The 20,354-nt window shown below is 35.4% G+C and overlaps 2 protein-coding genes across 11 annotated transcripts; one reads left to right on the forward strand and one right to left on the reverse strand.

Moving 5' to 3' along the window:
- The first annotated feature begins 5,608 nt into the window (after positions 1 to 5,608).
- On the forward strand, positions 5,609 to 10,907 carry LOC103939799. 10 transcript variants are annotated; one of them, XR_007258830.1, is made up of 7 exons: positions 5,609 to 5,764; positions 6,548 to 6,979; positions 7,277 to 8,146; positions 8,593 to 8,850; positions 9,030 to 9,096; positions 9,220 to 9,950; positions 10,229 to 10,907. XR_007258830.1 is itself a non-coding variant. In XM_009349911.3 (3 exons), exons 2-3 carry the CDS (start codon positions 6,578 to 6,580, stop codon positions 8,054 to 8,056), a joined length of 1,182 nt encoding a protein of 393 aa, XP_009348186.2. In that variant the 5' UTR covers positions 5,609 to 5,764; positions 6,548 to 6,577; the 3' UTR covers positions 8,057 to 8,434. The 10 variants fall into 10 exon arrangements, 1 of the variants encoding a protein (XP_009348186.2); XR_007258829.1 differs by having other exon boundaries at positions 9,035 to 9,096; XR_007258826.1 differs by having other exon boundaries at positions 8,593 to 9,673; positions 9,815 to 9,950.
- Positions 10,908 to 16,183: 5,276 nt separating this feature from the next.
- Positions 16,184 to 19,847, reverse strand: LOC125477997 (cytochrome P450 734A1-like). The gene is made up of 5 exons (XM_048585584.1): positions 19,398 to 19,847; positions 18,199 to 18,422; positions 17,871 to 18,112; positions 17,386 to 17,767; positions 16,184 to 17,136 (listed from the first exon to the last, which is right to left on the reverse strand). The coding sequence occupies exons 1-5, from the start codon at positions 19,681 to 19,683 to the stop codon at positions 16,660 to 16,662; spliced, it is 1,611 nt and encodes a 536-aa protein (XP_048441541.1). The 5' UTR covers positions 19,684 to 19,847; the 3' UTR covers positions 16,184 to 16,659.
- Between the last annotated feature and the right edge of the window lie 507 nt (positions 19,848 to 20,354).

The following is a 20,354-nucleotide window of genomic DNA, read 5'->3' on the forward strand; positions in this document are numbered from 1 at the left end:
CAGCTGATAATTGCTTAAAATAAGAATTATTTTTGGCCATGTTTCTTGTCCTCTATACAAAATATCACTTGACTCCTCGCACTCAATTATCTTCTACTTATCGACTCATCCCATACCGTCAACAGATGAGCGAAGCGTTAATTTAGCTGACGTGGTGGGGACTCTTTGATCTTTTCAATTTGTTATCGACGTTGATTCACATGATTTTGACTCAGATGTTCTTGTCTTCTTATCTACTAGTTGATAATCTCTTAAAATAAAACAAGTGTGTTACGCATGACATGCATAATCTCTTTTCTTTGTGCTAAGAAGAAGTAATTTGACATTTTTGTTCGTCACATGCATGCCTTAAATTGTCTTGGAAGCTGCTTTTAAGCTAAGTCGACATTCTCTCATGCTACTTCCCTGCATTTTTTGCTCTGCAAGCAAAAGCTGTTATCCTTTGATTTTCCAGCCTTTTCTAGCAATGTTAGCAAGCTCCATTATGTATAGTAATTACTTTCCTAATCCTCTCCACTATAAGATCTGAAAGCACTTCGTTCTTCTTCTTCTCCATCGTTTTCGATTACCCTTTCCCCTTCTTGTTCCGAAAAATGCATAGATCACCGAGCTCTGCCCGAGCCTCTGAAGAGTTTCCTGGTGAACTTCTCGCCGGCGTCTCTGTCCCTGGCCTCAACTCCGCTTCTAAAAACCGCAGCAGCTTCCAGAGACTTACCGGTGCATTCCATTGAAAACTCAGACCATGCTACCAGAAAGGAAATTGGTCTGCTTCGTAACTCTTCAGGAGGAGAGAATGCCATTCATCTAATTCCCGTCATTCTGTTCCTCTGCGGTTTTGTACTTTGGATTTTCTCTCATCCTACGAAACTGTAAACTTGGTTTTATGTAACTTAAATATGTGGTCTCTTTAGCAGACGTAGTTATAGCCACATTAGTTAGAGCGAGCACACGTGCTCATCTTACGCACATATGCAGATATCTTATTTGCTCTCTACAACAAAAAAAAAAAAAAGTTGATAATATGGAAATGTAAATTCGTAATCACCATTAATATGATCGTGACATTGAGACGATGATATTTCCTAGCTTTGTCCTTGGTTTTGCCGTAAATTTATACTTAATTAACCAATTTCTGATTGCTCTTGCTCATATATTTGAGGGTGCTAGTTGTCATCTTGGAGGCAATAGGAATTGGATGGGCTTGGTCAAGACCCAATATCTTCCCAACCATAAGGCTTCAATCTTCACCCACCTCTAACCCTACCACATTTTCCCAAGCATCCAAGATCATCGGGATTGTGATACTTTAGGTCAATCAAACATTGTTATATATTGTGCCTCCCTCGTACATGCTTAGGTGTGTGATAAAAGATAACCATATTATAGAATTTTAAGTGTATGGAAGTTCTTTTCGTGTTCGGGATCTCTTATTTGTTATTTTCTCAAAAGAGATCGATAATGGCAAAGAATGACGTGGATCCATTATCCATGTATGCAACGATACATTAAATACGTGTCGTAGGAGGTCATATTTATTTCCCATAAATAAAGAATAACAAATGAAATAGAAAGGTGAGAGAAATGAATAACGTTGTTTCAATTTTGGTTCGACAGCTTTGAATGTTGTTGTGCTCTCCAAGCAAACTCATGAATATCACAGAGGATAATGGAGGATGGCCAAAAGTGACATTCCAACTTTATTAAAACCAATATTATGAAGAAACGTGTTATCCAAGAAACTATATACGTTTTCTACATTTCGCTTAAATAAATTAGTTTTATGTAAGCTTTATGTAAATAGCAAACAGATAAGATAGACCTAAGTTTTCTTGTTGTCTTCTATTGAATCTTATGAAAATGTCTATCTTATCCACTTAACCATTTAGTCTCTCACTTTTTTATGTGTTGTTAAGTTTTGTTAAAACTTCTGTTAATGTGTTGATATATCATTCATGTGACGGCCACACAATCAAAGAAATATTGCCATGTGGATAAATTACAAAATCAAAATTGCAAAATAGTTTGGAATCTAAAGCGGAAAAAAAGTAAACAAAAAACCAAGGCTTAAATGTTAAAATAGTCCTTGTGTTTTACTTTTTAGTCAATTTAGGTTCCTATGTTTTTAAAACTAGTTTAGTCATTGTGTTTAACACAGTTAGCCAATTAAGTCTAATCTGTTAACTTGCTGTTAAATTATTGAAAGTTTTATTATCATACACTTAAATTCAATTTTGAAATAGAAAGGAACACACCATAATCCAAGCCATCACCACCCCACCAGCACCTAGTCTCTGTCGACATGGCCATCCCCGTTCTTAAGCCAATCCCTCGTTGTTCTCGCCGACAGGCCACATCGTTGGTGTCACCCCAATCGCTATCACGGCGCCCATGCTCCACCATCTCCCACTACATCCCCCCTCTTCTACTGTCTCCGCCTTGTTTAAATATCATCATCTCCCTTAAGTCCCCTTCCCCTTTGTTCAATTTTTTTAAGTTTTAATATTATACTAATCAACTTTTTTAAATAGTTTTAAAAAACCCTTATAATTTCAGAAAACTAAGTTTAAGAAGTTTGTTTTAACGGTAATTTAATTAAAAGGATGACGTTGGCTAATGGTCTCAAACACGGAATGACGTTGGCCAAATGAGTATAAAACAGAGACATTGGGTATATGTGTAAATAAGCCTTATTAGTATTTTGACAAAAGATAACATAACCTACACTAAATTCGTTTACACTATGGAAAAAAGAATTTTAATGGATTCTCAAATTGAAATGACGGAAAACAAAAGGTGAATATATTTTGTATATAACGGGTTAATTAACGCATGGATTATCAATTCACAAGGGACAAACAAGAAGTAAGTACAACTAATCCTTGTTACGTGTATGCCCACCCAAATGGGAGGGACTGAGGGTGAGAGGGCTATGGTTGCACGGTGGCTTGGCTAAGTTGGCTTATCCAAACTGCCAAATATGTGGTCTCGCATGAACATCATCATCCTTTTTTTTTTCTTTTTTTTTTTTTTTTTAATAATTTAGAATGTTATGCTATATATCACAATTAATTATAAACGACAACTGGTTGATGAAGATAATGACAGGCAAATGTCACTTCATTAGAAAATTAAAATTATATACTTTTACCAGAAATTAGGTTCCCTAGCTCGAGTTTAAATCTTTTGCACTTACAAATTTTTATGGTTTATTTGTGACCTATTTTCTTGAGAGATATGTGTTCTTTTGACTTAATTTATCTTTAGGTTTTAATTTTTTCTATTAAGGAGATAAGTTAAAGAGTTAATATTGTAAAGTAGGGTTTGAATGAATGACCAAGTGTCAACAAATAAGATAAATTACAGAGAGACCACATAGACTTTGGGATATAGAAGATTTGAACGCCCCTAACTCTCCCCTTAATATCTCAAATCTCAAACACCTTTTATATTTTCGGAAGTAAATTTGCAGATTTTGGGGTCTAAGATTATTTCTCTACTAAGTGAAAAATGAAGGTTAAAAAATAGCGCCGTATTGCTTGGTTTATGAAAACTTGACCCTTGAACGATCACCATGCACTGCATGGAAAAGACATGCTAATTGCAAGCATGATCCCCGTGCTTTGAAGAAAATAAGTATTGACCGCCATGCATGCGTAAGGAAGAAATCTAGTTTTTGATCTAATTTAGTCTAACTTATTTCTTTATTGTCCTTTCGTAACACGCAGAGTGATAGCATTTACATTTAGTACACCAAAAAATTACTCCCTAATCGTGGATTACGTAATTTGAACTAACCCTGCAAACTTCAAATAAGTTACTGTCATCATGTTGCTTACTTTATGAGTATATATCGACTATATGGTATATACAATACAAAATTGATATATTATACATATGAAAGTTAAATACAATATGCGTGTTGACATGTTCTTCACAGGTTCTAGTCAAAACAGTTGATCATATACATTTTGAGTTAGCCACCGTTTGCAGTTCAAATTCAAAGTAAGACAACTCTCTGGTCTCTAATTATATATTTGGTCTTCCTTAACTGGTCCCCAAGAAAAAAGAAAAACAAAACCTCACGTATCCAAAGATGCTTTTCGATTTTTTTTTTTTTTTTTTATCAACAATTTCAAGTTTTCAATAGATTATCAAATCATGTTGCTTCTTTTTTAGTATCAAAGTCCTCTATTTCCCTATTTACTAATTTAGGAATATCTATATTTATTTGTCCCAATTATAATTTTATGTTCGATTCCTCAAATTCTTATGTTCGATTCCCTTGTTTTAGTACAAGAAATGTTTCAATTAATTTACATTAAGAGGTAAGGGGAAGGGTCTAAATCTAGAACGCAAAAAGTTGAAGCAGGAAATCCTAACTACTAAGACAATTCACCACTTGTTGGTTTCTCTTCTTCTTGATATTGAATAAAAGTGAAAACAAGGGTGACCTCAAGCCAATAAGGTTCTCCGATTTGCAAAGGTCGGGAGAGGTACGTCAATCGTACGTAGTCTTACCCTTACTTTGCAAAGAAACTGTTTCCATAACTTGAACATGTGACCTTTTGGTCAAGGCTCGCCTTCTTCATATTTGAATAAAAGTAAAGGAAAAAAAAGAAAAGAAAACTAGAGAATTCTTTCGCAAACTTTCCTAATACAAAATACCAAGCATTCTTTTTTTATTTATTTTTTAATTTTAAGGAAAACTAATGAAAAGTGCTTGAAAACTTTGAGTTTTAATGATAAGGACAAAATAAAGGGTAAAGTGAATAGTACCAGGATTGACTTTTTAGTGTAAAAATATGATTTTTCGTTAAAGTAAATAGTACCGCGAATTTTTCATTAAAACTCTCTTTATTTTATGAAAATCATTAGTTTAAGAAATTATGCAATCATAAATTCGATATCCAACATAATATTTGGAAAATTCCTTGGGATGGATAACCATTCATTCACCCATATCTCAATTTGGCATCCAAACGAACGCAATTCTACAATAGAAGCCAACGTGACAATCCAATAATTAATTAGCTCGTGAAAATGCAATTAAATATTCATTATGTTAAATTTGCTGATTAGAGCAATGTGTTTGCCCCTTACTTAAGTTGGATTTCCTTCTTTTTATACTAAAGTAATTTAAAATATATTTTTCTTAAAAAAAGTAATTTTCATTTAGTAACCATGAAAGTAATAACATAGTCAAAATTGTAACTAATGTTTTTCTTCTTTTTACATAGCTTGAAAGTTTGACTTGGAATTGCGCACAAGCGATTTGAAACAAAAAAACGTAAATATAAACAAGTTGTAAACTCGTAAGTGGCTTGTAGCTTAATCTTCCGTGTTAGAATTTCTCTTTTTATAGTTTAGAATAACCTTTCATCTGTCAAAAATACAAGTTATAAACTCAAATTGTATATATTCAGATTTGCAGTCAAAATTTAACCCGAGGTAAATAATTCTCAAAATACAAATCGTAAATGGAAAAGGGTAAAAAAGGGGAGAGGATAAATGTAAACAGTTAATTCCCACCTCAACAAGCTATTTTTGGGCAGGTGGCAACTTGGCATAGAAACCAAAACCATGCCATATTCGTTGCTTATTAAGCTAAATATTTGGACCTTTTAAATACCCACAAAAATATTAAAAAAAATGAATCACATAAAAAAACAATAAAACTAACACAAAAACACAAGAACAACAACAAGAATCACAGAGTTCAAACTTTTTCTGATTACCAAAATTTTCTCTCTGAATTGGAAAGAAGGTCAGTGAAAAAGCTCTGTTTACTTTTCTTAATTCTTTAATCTCTCTCTGCATTTATATTTTTTTATTAAATTTGTTTGCTTTGCAATCTGTTTATCTCCTTTCAGTTTAATCTTCTTCTGGGTGAAGAGAATGAATTGACAGAAAAAAAAGTTTTGATTTTTCGTATTGGGTTCAATCGTTTTCCTTCCCCAGACTGTTTGGTTGCCGAGAAAACGGTGGAAACAGGAAGAAAATAAATATTGGGTTGGTCTGTAATTTTGCTGGTTTGGTAGATGGTTTTGGGAAATTGGGTCGATGAAACTAAACCATGTAGTTGAATTTAGCTCAGTTGAATGCTGGTTTGAGTCTTCTCATGTCTTAATCAATGAAAAAGTTGGGAATTTAAAGTTTGGTGCTTTTTTAATTTTCTTGATTTTCTCAGCAGCCAAACAGAGCATATTGGCAGTCCGATTTGAATTTCTGATCTTGTTCAATTTTTTTTTCCTTTAATCTTAAACCAAAGGGTTTCTGCAAGTTTTTCAATTTCATGACTGTTTGGCTGAATAGAAGATGCAGAGAAACGTTGAAATTTAAATCATTGAATATTTTTTTTATCTTACTTGTTTGCTTAGATTCTCTAATTTTTTTTTTTTTTTTTTTTAATCTTATTTCATGACTGTTTCGAATCCATTAATTGCCATTGATCTTCACTCTTCCTTATCAGATGCTGAGATTAATATAATCTTATTCTGTAATTTGGATTCTGTCTTGTGTCTTACGTTAGTTCTATTGTTGAAAGCAGGTTTATAATTGGGAATTTGCATCTAGCATCATGAAATTCAAACGAGGGAGCAATGTCGAAGTATTGAGCAAAAAGGAGATGCCTTCAGGCTGCTGGTGCTGTGCTAAGATAATCTGCGGTAATGGCCACAACTACACAGTCAGATATGATGCATATGAGGGTAATGCTGATAACGCCGTTGTGGAGAGGGTATCCAGAGATGCCATCAGGCCATGCCCACCTCCACTGGAAGTTTCAGAGAATTTAATTCCTGGTGATGTCATTGAGGTTTTTGACAAACTTTCTTGGAAAATGGCAACAATTACAAAGGTTTTGGGAAGGGAGTGCTTTTTAATCAGGCCAGTCGGATCCTCCCGGCAGTACAAGGTCAGAAATTTTGAAATCCGAGTCAGACAGTTTTGGCAAGATGACAAATGGGTTGTGATTGGAAAGGTAATATCATCCTAATATATTTCCCGATGCAATTTGTTTATTAGCATTTTTCAGTTTTATGTGTCCAAGAGTTTAAGTGTTAATGAGGACCTCGAAAAGATGGATTAAAGTTAATCAGTAGTCGTACAAAATATAAGCATCAATAACAGTGATTGATATAAACTCTGTAGGGTTTCGTTTTGAATGTTTGAAGTTGGAAGTTTTCTTTGGTTTTAGGATAGTACTTATCATAAATAACTTTCAGTAGATTTCCTCTATGTTGTTTCCATGTGCTAATCTTTGGTTACTTGCTTGCAGGGTTTGAACCATTATGAGAATCGACAACGTGGTGAACTTTTAACTCTAAAGTTCAACCAAAATTCATACCTTAAAGCTCAGAAGAATGTAACAAAGACTGCCTCCTCTCATCTGAAGAGAAGATCACCCTACTTTTGTTCTCAAGATGAAGCATATGATGGATCTGCTGAGAAGTTTAGAGCTGGTGATAAAGAGGGCAGGTGTCTCCGAGTAATTTCTGCGAATTTATCTACATTTTCTGAACAGTTAGATGTTGATTTACCAAGACGTATGCAGGGTGGAAAAGATTTACGTGCTTCTCTTTACAACAGAAAAACTGTATTGCCTGATGTGGATGTGGAAAGGAGGAAACCAAATGGTGATGTTGGGCGTGCGTTTGCTGTGAACCTTAAATCGAATGATGCTGATAGTATTACGTGCTCTGTTGGTAGTTGTAGTATCTATACGAATGATTCCAATAAGTTACCTCCTCCTGTTTCAGCTAGTTCTACTGAAGATTTTGATGATCAGTTTTCTGATGCTGAATCTATTTGTCAATTGGGATATAAGGGAGGAATCTCTCTCCTTCCTGCTAAAGAAGAATTGGCAGCAGAGATCCATAGGTTAGAGTTGCATGCTTACCGTTGCACGATAGGGGCATTACATGCATCAGGACCTTTAAGTTGGGAACAAGAAGAATTGGTGACAAATCTTCGTCTTTCACTCCATATATCAAATGATGAACATTTAATGGAGCTTAGAAACCTAATTTCTGGAGATACCAGCATTCATATCAGATGACAGGAAATCTGGAACTGCGTCTTCTGATTCATATTTTTCTTGTAGCTGTAGAATCTCGATGAGCATTTTCATTAATGACCTCGCTCCACTGTAAGAAACAAGATGAGATGTTTTGATGTTCTTTTGTGTTTAGTTAACAAGACATAGTTCAAACGCAATGTAGTACAAACTTTTCCAAGTATGCCTTTTATCAAAGTCTTCGTTGTGAATCAATTATTCTTTTTTTTGCTTTTCTCTGGGTTTGTACTGACAGCATATCAATATTTAGAGGTTCAAAATAAACTTTACCATATGAAGTTTCTGTATTTTCCGTGTAAGCATTTGGGTATTATCGATGTATATTGCAACTTAAGAGTAATGAATGTGCATGTTCGCTTATCACACATCTGTACATTTAGTGATATAGAGTGTTGTATCTTTTCTTTGTTTGTTGATTTCTGAGGCTAATTTGTTTCGCTTCGGTTCCTTGAGTTGTATTTAATATGCTCCATGATTTCATTTGTGGGCAGTATTAATGCATCCACTGCGTTTTCCAGGGCCAAAGTAGGAGGCTTGTCGCCTTGCTTTCAAGTCTCCAAAGATGAGCTTGGGGCATGCCAGCTTTCTCTCGGCCTAGACTCGAGGGCAATTTAAGACAGCTTCTGATGCTGCTGTTCTCATTAACATATCCGGTCTCTTCATTCGTCCATGTCACTATGTCAGGCCACCTGTGAGCCTTAGCTATGTGTTTTGCTGAGGATGTAAGACAATCTTGTTGCTAACACAGGATGACATGTGATTTGGATGCTCGAAAGGTTTTAATTCAAACATTTTCTTCAGCGCGTCCACCTACAAATTACTTAGTGATATCTTTTTTATTCTCCATCTGCTACAAGATTATCATGTGATCGCAGATCTTTTTTCACAATATTCTTCGTTTCTGTGTGTTTTTTTCCTTTCTATTTTCTGATCAAGGGTATTTTTGAATGTAAAGTTCAGGATATTGAAATTGTCCATAAGCATGGGAAGTATATTTTGAAGCTTAAAGTTCAATGAAAAAGGTAAGCATTGTTATTGAACCAATATAACAACAAATTTGGCTGGAGAGTAAACGGCTTGTGTTGATTATGCAGAAGCCAAATGCATTTTAAATAACTGATGAATTCTAGGTTTTCTTTTTCCAGTTTTTGGAAAGTTCTTCAAAACAAACCAAGATACTAAAAGTCAGCTTTGTTTCTTATTGTTTCTACTTCTAAGGTGCATCTGAAAGTTGTAGCTTGACAAATTTTACATTGTAAATTTTCCAAAAGATGTGATTAATATGTACCTTAGCTGCATATTTTTCTCTATTGAAGTGTTTGAATACGCCATTCACTGAGTTATGGTGGTCCTCTTGCTGGAATAAAGGTTGGTATCTTATGTTGATCAGCATGAAGTATGCAAGTTTTTTCTTGATATTATTCAGAAGCTATATCTTAAGTTGATCAGCAGGACGTATGCAATTTTTTTCTTGATATTATTCCTCAGCTTCTGATTCGGAGTGTTTCAAACTTGCAAGTTTCAACCTCTATTCTTCGGTCAACAAATCAGTAACCAATTTGCCAAATCTTCAGGTGTAAACAGCAAGTAGATGTCAATGTATAAGCTACTCGACTACCCTACAGATCTTCAATTCTTTGTGATTATTGTAGTTTTTATATGTAATAGATCTGACTGGTTCTCTAGCTTAGACTCATTGCTTTAGCTTTGGCAACTGGATCATTTTTCCATTTTGACCAGAGAGCAGAGTGATGAACAATATGTTCCAAGAAAAGGCGAATGGAGAACTGCGAATAAAGCGTATGAGTACGCTTTTGCTTGCCCTGATCTACAAAAATTGTCAACCATGTTCTTTTACAGCAAGAGTTGAATTGAGGTAGGCCAGAAAGGGTTAAATTGGTTGCAGGAAGGAAACAAAGTTGTCTTTTTCTGTTAATGGTACATTAGATTGTCGTTGTTCTTAATCATTAGCTTTTGTCCTTGTCAAGTTTCTGTAGAAAAACATTACCTCTTCGTTTTCTGTCCTTGTCAAGTTTCTGTAGTAAAACATTACCTGTTTTTTACGTCCTTTGTAGTTTGAAGGGGTAATTTGTTTTTACTGCACCTTCTGTTTAAGCATTGCCTGAATTACAGTTTTTATGGTTCCTGCTGCAGGTGCTTTCGACGAAAACTATATATCAGCTTGGCAAGAAACCAACCTGAAAGCTACATATCCAACTACCAGAAACTTTTGATTATGGTAAGAATTGATGGTTGGTCCGTGGTATATGCTCATGAATGTGAACTGCAAAATATTCCAGGATGACATCACGCTCGGAAAAATTTCATTGCCTCGGCAATCACAAATAATTCAGCCAAATCTGTGATCACTTGTATCGTCATCCCCTATGGCAAGTCTGGCAGTGAGAAAGCTCATGCCAGAAATTCGTTTGTTTTTTATCACCAGAGAATTCACTGCATGAGATGAGATGAGACCGTCACATGATTTTGCATCTCGTGAAGATTTTCATATCTTGTGGATATCTATAATTACTAACTTGAGGAGAAGGTCTTATATGGAGCGGGTTCACCGATTTGAACGTTAAGTGACGGTGAACCTGTTCCATGTAAGTTACTTAGGGGTCTGAAGTTCAAAAGAACAGCCAATTGTCCGCACACGCATAACAGCACTGTTTTATGGGCCCCTTGACAAAAGAAAAAACAATTTAAGGGGTCCAGGTTTAGGTATTGTACTTGCTAATAAGTAGGGATAAGACTTTTGGGCTTCATGTATCCCACATTGGGTTGCAACTTGCAACCCACCATCAGAAATCATATTAAATTTTGACAAGGATATGATTTGATGGCTTGGAAGAAAGCCCACTATGCACATCACAGCATAAGTTTTTGGATAAAATTACTATTCAAGTATTAAATGAAAAGCTAATAAAAAAAAAAGTATTGAATTGATATGCATTAAGTAGGAAAATTTTGGACAAGGGCATTTCTTGCACATCTTCACAACTACTGTTCTTCATTGATTACGATGAATTTTAGGTGAAACTAAGTAGATGTCCAAACCGACTAATATTAAAAAATTTTGCGAATGATTTGTGGGTATGGAAGAAATGCCACTCGAACACAAACCAAGTTAGTTCGTCCCAAAACGCGTTGAGGCAGTTGATTGGAAACTTAGGCTGCCTTTGTTAGAGAGGCTTGGGTTAGATAGTGTAATTCACTAGATTCGAGGCTAATTGCATGAAAAAATGGATGATAACTTTCAAATGATGTCCAATTTAAAGGTAAAAGATGGACATAACATATATTTTGCAGAAGGATTCTATGACTTTGAGTGCTTGGTACTACTACGGTCTTATTCACCCACGATGTGTTCGACTGCAGTGATGACAGAAAGCAGCGCAGAGGAAAACCACATGCCAATCTGCAACTTTATATACGCGTCCTTCGAAGTTCATATGTCGATTAAAATTTGCTATTTTTCTTCTTTTGTTTCTTAATTTCTCGTCTCCTTCCTTGAGAGATAGAGAGTAATTAGATAGAATCTTAGGAGCAAAGGAGCAACCAAACAGGTGGGCTTGTCACAAAAATGACCAACAAAATTCCAAGGTGTCATTCTTTGCAAAGGCGTTTTTGGATTAAGAAATGAGTGGTGCATTTATGTGGCTCCACCAAATCCTCTCCTATTATCTCACTATAATCTCTTCATGATTGTCAATGCCATGTGATTTTGCCTCTCCCACAAATAGAGACAGATAGAGATGCTTCTCTATGACTGTGACTCAATTAGTTGGATTAAGCCTCCTAATGAAGCTCAATGGTTCTTATTTCAACCGTCATTAATCAGAAAACGATATGTATCTGTCATTTAAAGGTCAATTTACTTGGTTAAACTAAGCACCAACAACACAAAAAAAAAAAAAACAAAATTAAAACTACAGACTTTTATTGAAAAACGCTACCAACTCACAGAATCAAACTTTTATAAGAGTTACTGCAGCTTATTCCAATCAACTCGTGAACTTAACTTATATGTTGTTAAGTAAATTAGATGGCTTAGTTAAACCAAACACCAACAATAAAAACAAACAAAACTAACACTACGAAATTTTAACTTGCAAAGTCGGTTTTAAGCTACTGCAACTTGTTCCGACCCGAGAACTTAACTTATCAACAAATGACCTGGTTGGGGGTGCTTGGCTGCACCATCTTATTAATTATGACCTTCAATATGGACAAGAATGTTATAACTTATAAGTTGTCATCTGAATGTCCAACACAAAATTTAGTTACCTTCACCTAAGATATGCAACACTTATTAAATGCATGGCCGACTTTTTCTTTGTCTCTCCATCGAGTTTTCCATGCCACTTCCTTTTGGAACAATGAACACGCAAATGTGTATACGCTACTGTAAACTTGGATAGAAATTCAATCAAATCAGTATTAATGTATTGGGTTGTCAGCATATGTTGGGATCTGCTTAATATTTATATCAGATGCAGATCATGTTCATCACATTCCACTTAAATTAATTATCTGACATCTGGCATATATACATGCATATACATACATACATATGTGTGTGTGTGTATTATTACGTATACAACTAACTAGTCAAGCCTTGTGATCATATGGTAGGTGGAGAAGAAGATGATGGGGTAACTATCTGGAACACTGAGATATGGAATCATGTATGATATAGTATATAGGAGGAGTCAGAAGGTTATACGAAATTGGCAAATGGAGGCAAGAGAAAATGGCCAATCATGCAAAACAGAAAGAGCTAGGCCTTTGGACCGTCAAGGTCGCATTAATCAAGGGCAGACATTAGCCAGCTCAGTTCCTTTGGCATGGCTGCAAATTTGGGAGACAATATTGAAGGGAATTTGTATTAATATTGCTTTTCAATACTGGTGTAATATACTATACAATTTGATTAGGGAATTGGGAGATGACTCTGTCACAACCATAGATCTTAAGTATTTTCCTAGGGATCTATAAAACCCCAGTTTTTTAATTTGGTGGAGGGGACAAAAAAACCCATTTTAATTCTTGAGACAATATACAAGCTATGAGTTGGGACATCTTTCATGGAGATAATCAGTTTAATTAATCTCTTGTCCATGCCGACTGCCAAGAAAGTTTTGAATGTGCATGCGTTAATGAAGGGTGTTGTACCTAATTTATATGTTATAAGAAGGGTGATTGATAAATTTGATATATATACTAGAGATTTCATACTAATAAATAAAAAATAGCATGCATGCTTGTTATAATATTAGTAGATTATTAATACTATGTGACAGTGTGTCGATTACATTAAAAAACCTCTCATCCATAACATTTAGGCAATTAGCTTGCCCTTCCTGTTCTTAGGGTTAAATCGAACGGCTACTTGCACAAAAGAAGATAGTTTGTTCAAATAACTATAAGTCTATAACTTTACCCCAAGTTTTTCTGGAATATTGTCTCATGTATTAAATTATAAAGATGGAGAGGGAAATATTTATCAAATATTATTCACAAATGTAGCTTGACCTTTTAAGATGGAGCCATCAGTCATTGGAGTGTTGATTTTGTCGCCTAGCAAAGTTGGGGAGACATTGCCCTAGATGTTAATGTGGGAAGCATGCTCAGGACGAAGTACAAGTGAACAAAGAAGCCTCTAATCTATGAAAGAAAAGTTAAATTTAAACATTTTAAGATTAGGACATGGATTACTTTTAATCAGGGGAATCGTGTTACAGATTAAACAACTGGGAAAAAAGTTAATGAAGAATCAGATAGAAAGCAAGCAAAGGAAGCACACCTCACCAAGATTAATAAGAAATGCACATAACATAATAATGGTTCTTCATGTCCTTGCAGCACGAATTTTAAGATAATCGTCGTGATAAGGAAGAATAATCAGATTACAATCTACATAATAATGTAAATCCCAATTGTGTCCTAATACAAAGTTGTCGGTTCTGCGTGCAGTGAGAGAGACAGAGAGGTGATTTTTTTTTTTTGTGGGGTGGGGGGGGGGGGGGGTGGGGGTTGATGCTAGTATGCTACCGACCTTCTTAGTCAGACTATTTTGTTCTACTTTCTCAATTTTCTATCTAATTTTACAATGTTGAACGGTGATTGAAATCGTTTATGTTTTAGTTCAACCCCAAGAAAATCAATTCAATCATAAATGTTTAATGAATGTAGTTAAACTTTCAGTGTTTAATTGAAGAACATGGTTTGTCTATTTATTTGATAACCGCTAGATGCTAAACGATTTCAGAATCTGTTGATTTTGATAGAATTAATCTTCGAAAAGTGACATATAAATTTAAATCATCATGCAATATTGTAGAATAAGAATGTTCAATTGAGAAAATTGCTAACATTCCTCTAATTCGTGAATTTCAAAATTATGGATGATATAATAAGGCAATTAGGGATGAGTAATGAGATCACATGCCTCTTGGCATGCTGTTGTTGATTCCTTTAACAAAAAGCTAAAAATTATACAGCAAAACAGAAAGAGGAGAGATTTGTTACTTGCAGCTCAAAACCACATGCTTCCATGGGGACCATCAAACCCCAAAAATCAGAGAGGCTACCTTCCAAGAGCATGAGAAGATCCCAAAAAGTAATACAAAAATAAAGGTTTGGTTTCTCTCAAATCTTACTCCTTACTAAACTACAACTAAAAAGCCCTAAACCCCATAAAGGAGAATGTATCGAAAAAGTGCATTTGCATGCTGGATTGCAGTCTCTTAATTTGCTTTAAAACAATATTTCATGCCTTGGGTGCTGCATTTGTCCTTGCGTTGTTAGTAACACCAAAAATTAATAGTACATACATTTTTTAAAGAGGTATTTGTCGAATTTTTCTCTAAACTCGCAAGGAGCTGTCAATTTTTTTTATGAACTTTAATTTTAGCAAATTACTCATTGAAATTTGATAATTTGCCAATTTCCCCTTGAATTTTTATTTTAGCCGGTTATCCCCTGCACTTTTATAATTGGTCAATTTCCCTGTTAAATTTTAATTTTATGATTGCAGAAAGGTAATTTTATCCATATTGTAGACAACATATTGTTTTTTCTCTTCTTCTTCTTCTTCATCTAGTACACTTGTACACTTTTTGTTTGAATTTTAGTGTTTAGGGTTTGGAGAGAAATTAAAAATCAAGGGGGAAATTAGCCAATTTTAAAAGTTCACAGGGATAATTGGCTAAAATTAAAATTCAAGTGTAAAATTGGTCAGTTACAAAACTTGAGGAGGGTAATTGGCTTAAATCAAAGTTCAGGGAGAAATTAGTAGCTTCTTACAAGTTCCGAGAGGAGGGGGGATCGGCCAATACCTCTTTTTTAAAAGGAACTGTTATTGGCCTCCAAAAATTTCATTATGCACTCCTTACAAATATTATATATATATAAATATAAAAAGTTTAGAGTGTAAAATGAGAATTTTAAAGTACCAATAACAATTCTCTTTGAAAATTCAGAGAAAAAAAAAATTCAAGGATCAAGTATTTCAGCACCTAATGTTCATCACATAATATACAAGTTTTTCTTATGCATGTAAAATGGAAAAACTTGTTTCATTGTGAGCAATATTGTTTCCTAATGCTTGCTACTACTAACTACACGGACTCAACATTTTGAATAAATTATTAGGTGCCCCAAATGGTGTTATAAAAAATCTTCATGCATGCATAATATTTTATTAGACATAATTACATTGGGTTTCTCATCGTAACTGGTAGCCATTTCCCATATAGAATAGCATATATTATACAGCCTGCTGTAGAGTAAGCCATGAAATATGCAAATCTTAATGCGCACATAACTTTGCATTGGTAACATACATCAATACATTTGTTTGGGTTCCAACAGCTTGTTTTCCAATCAACCCAACTCGCTTCTCCCAAATTTCGAAATAAGTTTAACATATACAACTCCCGAAAACTCTACCGTTAAACTAATATGAAATGTAAGAAGTGTATTTGAACTCGAGTGCATAAAAGATAACACATGCTTTGATTGATCAATATAACTACGCCCACATTCAAAAATTGCCCAATAAATTCAATGTGGAAAAAGTGAAATTCTTCAAAGGCAGAGATATGTAACCAACCAAGGTCCATTGATGCGAATGATATCACAACCCTTGTAGAATAAAAGAGATCGGAATATACATTACATACAAACAATAGAGAAAGGAAGCTAACCTAGTTGTTAGCAATTCACTAATTCCTAATTAAATTCAGGGAAATTTAAAATAAAAAAATAAAAAAATAAAAAAAAAAGCTTACACGCCAGGGTTAGTTTTTTTCCTTTTCCCCTTTGGTAAGAAAACCATGGTCATGAGGGTCAGTAAAAAGCTAGATGAAAGGGAGTGCAACATCTTTCTCTTAAGATATTACCTTTGACCTTAATAAGCTTAGCTTCTATAGTTTTAAGGAAACCCAGCACAAAAAGAAACAAAAAAAAAAAAAAAAAAAAAAAAAAAAAAGGCCAAAAGGGTATTTCGGTCAATTCACTTCCAATCATACGGCACACTCACACGCAAATGACTGGTATTGCATAGTGACAATAAGAGATCATGGCCCTTGATTTCGATCTTGATCTTGATCTTGACCCTGATCATGTTGTGGCAGGCGTTGGAAAATGATGGGTACACCATATTGTGGGTGAAGTAGCATCAGTACCGTAGGTGCATGTTGATAGGTGGGGGCCAGCCTGAAAGAGAAGCGTTGAAGCATGATGGCAAGGGCTAGTTTTGCCTGCAACAGCGCTAGATTCTGCCCGATGCATGTGCGGACCCCAAGCCCGAATGGAATGAATGCCACCGGGTGCTTGGCCGCCCGCGCCACACCCTCCGCGAACCGTCCCGGGTTGAATTCCTTCGCATCATTGCCCCATATGCTCTGATCATGATGGACGGCTATGATCGGAATCAGAAGCTCAGTCCCACGTGGGACCTTGTATCCCCCGAGCTCCACATCTGTTCTTGACCGCCGGATCGTCGCGATCACAGGTGGGTACAATCGTAGTGATTCATTGAGGATCATATTCAGCTGCACACCATATCATTTGCCCCGTAAATAGAAGTTCGAATCAAAAGTGCGAAATGACTGAAATGCCCTCGGTGCCTAACTTGTGCATGTGCAAATGACTATGCTGCCGGTGGATGTTTTCAATCTAAACATGTAACAAAAAAGCAAAAGGTGGCCGTTTGTTTTTTTCAGGAAACAAACGTGGGACAAGAGACAAAACACGATTTCCGTCCTAATTAAAACATTATCCAAAGCTTTTGTTTGGCTTACCGTCTTAAGCTTTACAACATCATCTTTTGTGGGTATGTCACGTGATCCACACACCCTCAGCACCTCGTCACGTGCCTGTAGCTGCCACTGTGGGTGCATTGCTAGGAGAACCGTTGCCCATGTCAGCAAATTGGATGTGGTGTGTTTTCCCGCAAAGAAGAAGCCCTTGCATTCTTCAACAATGTCATTGACAGTGATGTTGGAAGAAGGGGAAGAATTTGAGGCCTGAATCATAAGACCTAGTAAATCTTTTGGACATTTATCATGCACATTGTCGCCCGAGTTCGAATTCTCTACCCGTCGATCGATCAGCTTTATCAACGACTTCCTAATTTGCTTGTCCAATTTCCAAGAATTTATGTTCCTTCTTGTGGGCAGGAATCTGAAAATCGAATTAAAATTTTAACCTTTTAAGTATCGCCGCCGGCGGTTATACTAAGGTGAAGTGCCATACAGATGCACAAGGGAGTTTTAATATACGTTACCTGTAACCGGGGATGCAAACTTTTTGAAAAGCATCGGTAACAAACGCCATTTGCTGAGCTTGTAGCCGGAAAACGGCCTTTCCATCTTCGTAGCTGCTTCCGAACGCCGTACGGGTAATTATGTCTTCAGTTAGGTTTTGGAACCACTCGGAAACTTCAATCTCTACCTCTCCGGAGCTGGACATTGCTGACCATTTGTCCATCACGTCTACTATACTTGTTGCCATCACCGGTATCAACAACTGAAATGAGTTATAGTTTCAATCAAATAATTTTCTTATAATTAAGTAAATATAAAAAATAATTAGGGAGTTAAATAAATATTTACCTTGACATTCTCCATATGGAAGGTAGGGGTAATAATTTTTCTGTGGCGAGCCCATTTTTCACCTTTGAGACTGAGGAGGCCATTACCTTCCAGCTTTTTAATAAGTGGGTGAGCCTCGTTTTTCTCATAAAATTCTGACTTCGAGGTAAATATTTCCCTAATTAGATCAGGATCAGCAACAGTGAGTCGAACTGTAGGTCCAAACCACACAAGAAATGTTGCACCTGCGGTAACAATATTGGAGAAAATTAAAAAACAGTAAAGTAATTATTATGTGGTTAAAATTTCAGGATTCAAAATCTTTGAACGTAACCGAATAAAATGTAGGTTGAATTTTTTATAAATAAATAAATTTAATAATGGAGGAGTAATTATAAGGATGTATAATGTAGTCCCTACAAAGAGAGCAAAAACAAAAGAAAGTAAGGAAGAAGACAACTCAAAGCGAAGCTATAAACAATACAAAACAGAAAAATACAAGTTCATTTGGGAAACTCAAGCCTTCCAAAAAAAACAAACAAAAGAAAACAAGACATGGAAAACTGAAAAAAAATAGTGAAAGCTTTACTCCCGCAAAAAGTTGAACATTTTTCATCATATTTCACTTTGAAAAGGGGAAAAAAAGGACATTAACAAGATTATTGTTACCATGGAGGTTTTAAAGGAAATGAATGGGAAAAAAAAAAAGTTGCGGAAAAGAACAAAATCTCAACTTCAACATCAAGCATCCAAGTTCAGAAGGAAAGAAAGCCTGAAAAAGGATTCAGGAGAAGTACCCAAAACTGAAAAAAAAAAAAAAAAAAAGCCTTTCAGAAAGCCATAAACTCTGAGCATCACAAAACCAAGGTAAAGGAACAATCATGTATGGTAGAAGATAGCACACATCAACAGCCACTTTAATGATTTTCAAGAAAAACATAAGGCCAAGATCCAAACATGTCAGTGCAATATCCAAATATTTAAAGGTTTTAAAACGAGAGAAAGGATGAGAAATGGTTTGTAGCTCAAATGTTTAATAGCGTTCTTCTTTTACACTCGAGGTCTGAGTTCGAATCCCCCTCCCTCAATATTGCTTGTATAAAAAAACAAGAGAAATGATGACAAGCCAAACAATTGAAAACCCAGTTGCTGAAACTTGAAATGACTTCAAAACAAGGAACCAAAAATGATGAATGAGAGAGAGAGAGAGAAGGAAGTACCATAGATTTTTCTCCAGTGATGGTAAAAAGGAAGAACTCTAGGGAGAATATGGTGAGAGGAGGAAGGAAGGGTTTGAGAGGAGGCCTTGATCATCATGCCGGCAAGTTCTTTGTAATTTCCAATGAAGAAACGGTAAGGGGGTCCTCTGATCCCTTGCTTCCCAAAATGTTGTTCAATTTTTCTGGGCCTCCACCAGAGAACCACCGCCATCCTCAGAGAAAAAACCAACACCATTAAAGATATGGAAACAAATTTGAGCCACGAAAAGAAGAGCTCCTGCTCCATCCTAACGTTCTAATAAAACCGCTCTCCTTTCCTTAGTATGGAGAGTGAAGCAGCCTTTCTTTGCTTTGCTTCTTTTACCTGCTTTGCTTGTGCTGCTGTTTACTAGTTATAGTGTTTCTTGGGTGGTTTTTGGGGTTTTAATACTACAAAAAGCTAAGAGAGAGAGAGAGAGAGAGAGAGAGAGAGAGAGGAGAGGAATTGTTTTAAGAGTAACGCTACAATTAATTATCACATTTTCCAATCATATTTTGTACCACTCTTCTAATAGAAGTTGGGTCCATTAAAACATGTCAGTTTCATTTCTGTTAGAGATATTGTAAGAGTAGCATTTTTATTGTTTTAGGATTCATTTGAAAGTATTTTTAAAAGAATAATACTTGGCTACTCAAAGGATGAGTAGGAACTCCTACTCAAAATTGTTTGTTACCAATTTATAGAACTTTATGTTTATAATCGGAATCGTTCATATTATAAATCACCTATGAAGATCCTCTCTAAAAAAATCAATTAAAACTAAGGTTGTTTACTCATCAAACTGTATAAAAACAAATGAACAAAATTGGTAAAAGCATTACGAACCGTCTATATATTTGCTAGAATACATTGGCTAAACGATCTTAGTTTTAATTCTTTTTTTTTTTTTCTTGCAGAGATAATTTTTACAGTGTGAT

Source organism: the organism of the source record quoted next, unplaced genomic scaffold, assembly GCF_019419815.1.
Source record: "Pyrus x bretschneideri cultivar Hongxiangsu unplaced genomic scaffold, Pyrus_bretschneideri_v1 Contig1, whole genome shotgun sequence".
NCBI classification, from domain to species: Eukaryota; Viridiplantae; Streptophyta; class Magnoliopsida; order Rosales; family Rosaceae; genus Pyrus; species Pyrus x bretschneideri.